At 49.1% G+C, this 1,362-nt stretch overlaps 1 protein-coding gene across 1 annotated transcript in view; it reads left to right on the top strand.

Moving 5' to 3' along the window:
- Positions 1 to 268: 268 nt before the first annotated feature.
- parlb (presenilin associated, rhomboid-like b) overlaps positions 269 to 1,362 on the top strand; it is a gene marked incomplete at its 5' end in the record, with an annotated part of 3,186 nt that continues 2,092 nt past the window's right edge. Inside the window, 4 exon segments of the mRNA XM_014033305.1 lie at positions 269 to 409; positions 516 to 564; positions 647 to 742; positions 827 to 976. Of these exon segments, the coding sequence (XP_013888759.1) occupies positions 269 to 409; positions 516 to 564; positions 647 to 742; positions 827 to 976 (436 nt within the window).

Here is a 1,362-nt window from a genome sequence, read left to right as displayed (position 1 = left end):
CTACAGACTGTTACACCTGTCAGTGACATCACTGACAGGTGTAACAGTCTGTAGAGACAGGATGTGACATCATCAGTGACGTCACTGACAGGTGTAACAGTCTGTAGAGACAGGATGTGACATCATCAGTGGCGTGGCAGACAGGTGTAACAGTCTGTAGAGACAGGATGTGACATCATCAGTGGCGTGGCAGACAGGTGTAACAGTCTGTAGAGACAGGATGTGACATCATCAGTGGCGTGGCAGACAGGTATTGACTCCATGTCAGTTTACAGGCTGCTCCTTCGGCTCGGCGGCCATCTGGCAGTATGAGTCGCTGAAGTCTCAAATCCAGAGCTACTTCAGTGAGGCTCGAGCTGATTGGCTGGAGAAGATCCGGCCTCAGAAACGAGGAGACTTCCGAAAAGAGGTGGAGTCTGACTTTGTCCCTTCAAAATAAAAGCGTGGTTGTTGAAAACATTTCAACAAGACGATGAAAAGAAGAGAGAGCTGACGATTGGCTGCTTGTATTTCAGATCAACCAATGGTGGCACAGCTTGACTGAGGGTCAGAGGACCGTCACAGGTCAGTCCAGTCCAAACAAAAACAAACCAGAACCGAGCTCGGCTTCATCAGAACTGATGAGTTCAACTTGTTTTTTTCCCAGGAATCATTGCTGCTAACGTCATAGTGTTCTGCTGTTGGAGGGTCCGGTCCCTGCAGCCCTTCATGGTCCGCTACTTCATCTCCAACCCGGCCTCCAGTGAGTAGTTCTGGTCCCAGTTCTGGATTCTGGTATCAGATGGACCTGTGTGAGCCTTGTGGTTCTGTGTTTCTTTCCCTGCAGAGACTCTGTGCTCTCCGATGCTCCTCTCCACCTTCAGCCACATCTCCTTCTACCACATGGCCGTCAACATGTACATCCTGTGGAGCTTCTCTACCAGCGCCGTGTCCATGTTGGGCCGCGAGCAGTTCACAGCCGTCTACCTATCTGCAGGTGCTGCCCCACAAACTGAATGTTGTCTGAGTCATCATCTGTCTGAACGCTGTGATCATTTGTCTGAATGCTGAGTCATCATCTGTCTGAACGCTGAGTGATCATCTGTCTGAATGCTGAGTCATCATCTGTCTGAACGCTGTGATCATTTGTCTGTGCTGAGTCATCTGTCTGAACGCTGAGTCATCATTTGTCTGTGCTGAGTCATCATCTGTCTGAACGCTGAGTGATCATTTGTCTATGCTGAGTCATCTGTCTGAAAGCTGAATCATCATCTGTCTGAACGCTGAGTCATCTGTCTGAAAGCTGAATCATCATCTGTCTGAACGCTGAGTCATCTGTCTGAACGCTGAGTTAGAATCTGTCTGAACGCTGAATCATCATCT

Source organism: Austrofundulus limnaeus, unplaced genomic scaffold (genome assembly GCF_001266775.1).
Source record: "Austrofundulus limnaeus strain Quisiro unplaced genomic scaffold, Austrofundulus_limnaeus-1.0 Scaffold1691, whole genome shotgun sequence".
Taxonomy (NCBI): Eukaryota; Metazoa; Chordata; class Actinopteri; order Cyprinodontiformes; family Rivulidae; genus Austrofundulus; species Austrofundulus limnaeus.
Note: the sequence above shows the minus strand (reverse complement) of the source record. Positions and strands in the feature narration are given on the sequence as shown.